Source organism: Monopterus albus, unplaced genomic scaffold (genome assembly GCF_001952655.1).
Source record: "Monopterus albus unplaced genomic scaffold, M_albus_1.0 scaffold65.1, whole genome shotgun sequence".
Lineage (NCBI taxonomy): Eukaryota > Metazoa > Chordata > Actinopteri > Synbranchiformes > Synbranchidae > Monopterus > Monopterus albus.
The window spans coordinates 455187-456638 of record NW_018127945.1 but is presented as its reverse complement, the minus strand read 5'-3'; the positions used below and the strand labels follow the sequence as shown (position 1 = coordinate 456638).

At 39.8% G+C, this 1452-nt stretch overlaps 1 protein-coding gene across 1 annotated transcript in view; it reads right to left on the bottom strand.

The window, feature by feature from the left end:
• mical2b (microtubule associated monooxygenase, calponin and LIM domain containing 2b) overlaps positions 1-1452 on the bottom strand; it is a 64842-nt gene that overhangs the window by 24331 nt on the left and 39059 nt on the right. The window contains exons 14-16 of the mRNA XM_020604277.1: positions 1415-1452; positions 937-1005; positions 626-754 (exon numbers count right to left, since the gene is read on the bottom strand). The exon at positions 1415-1452 is cut by the window's right edge and continues 45 nt beyond it. Of these exons, the coding sequence (XP_020459933.1) occupies positions 626-754; positions 937-1005; positions 1415-1452 (236 nt within the window). The remainder of the gene's footprint in view (positions 1-625; positions 755-936; positions 1006-1414) is intronic.

Below are 1452 nucleotides of genomic sequence, written 5' to 3'. Positions count from 1 at the left end.
TAAAATAACTCGTGCTTTGACTACAGGGTAAATATGTTCTATTGGTAAATAACCAAGTTATACTATAACGAAGAGAAGTAAAAGAAAAGGCATTTGAAAAATACAGGTGATTCAGCAAATTTTGTCAAAGGACAGCATGTGATGGAAATGTAATATTTACAGTAAATGCTTCAAATAACCCAACCTGAACATATCAAAACTCAGAAAAGATCTGACATTATTTATTCCAAAAGAATGTTGTGTTTAAATTACTAAGTATTAATAGTAAAATCATTGTGAAAATATGAAAACAGTCCAACGTTAGTGACGGGAGCGGTAGCAAATAGTTCTATTTAGGCCTTGGTTGAGTTCCCACATTCTTAATGGTCCAAAATTACACCTATTCTATATCAAAGCTAAAGACTTCTAGTTGGCTGCAACCTTTCTACTCCCACACTACACACATGTACATAATCATTGTAAGAAGCAGCAGAGATCTGGTAAATTACCCCACTGAAACAAAGAGCACCATCAGAACAGACAGTAACCCAGGACTTAAGAGAAAAGATGTCCAAGTCCAGGCCCTTATCTGCACTTGACAGATTACTTCTGCCTTTGAGCAGTACTCAAATGGTGCATTTCTCACCTTGCTGCGTGTATTTGCTGTTGAGGAGTTCTCCTCAAATTTGGCCAGCAGCCGAGTTGCCATGGAGCGGACCTTATTCTCCCGCAGCTCTCCCTCCTCACCTGCTGGGGGCGCACTGTGACAAGACAACTAACACCACAACAAGGACACAGATGACATTACAGAGGCCAGAGAGGAGCAAAGAGTGGGATGAATTAGAGCTACATAGTGTATCAGAAAGATTTGATTAATACAACTACCATCTCTACTCACAACACATAGCTAGGTAACTACACTTCTGCTTTTTTGTTTCCATCTTCTGGTGGACCTACCTCTGTGAGGTAGTAGTTTCCCTTTCGCCGTCTCTTGTTTACAGAATCGTCTTCCACGTTCTTATCTTCCTGTGACAGCAGACACAATAAAGACTCATTAACAGTGCCATAAAACTTCACAAGTTCACATGTTTCTATCCAGGTCATCTTCCTTCCTTCAAGCACACAAAGAGTCAATTGACTTTGTTTACTGTAAAAGCTGAAATTTTAAGCTAATCATGAACTGTTCATGTGAGTAGTCAATCGTGTGAGAGTCCCTCTGATCACCGTGCTGATTGATGGCTAGTGTTCATGATTAGATCCCATGTTTATTACAAATGGTGCCTTGATTTCTATGCTTGTTGAGGCTTATCTAGTTATCTAAATTTCAGTTGTTGTAAATAGGGTATGGGTGATGAATAGAGAGGCCTTGGCTTGTGAGAAGGAAGACAAGAGCCCAACTTTTCAGACCTAAAAATGAATATCAAAAAAACTGTACCCAAGGTATCCTCTTCCTGGGCTGAGGCAGGTTCAGCA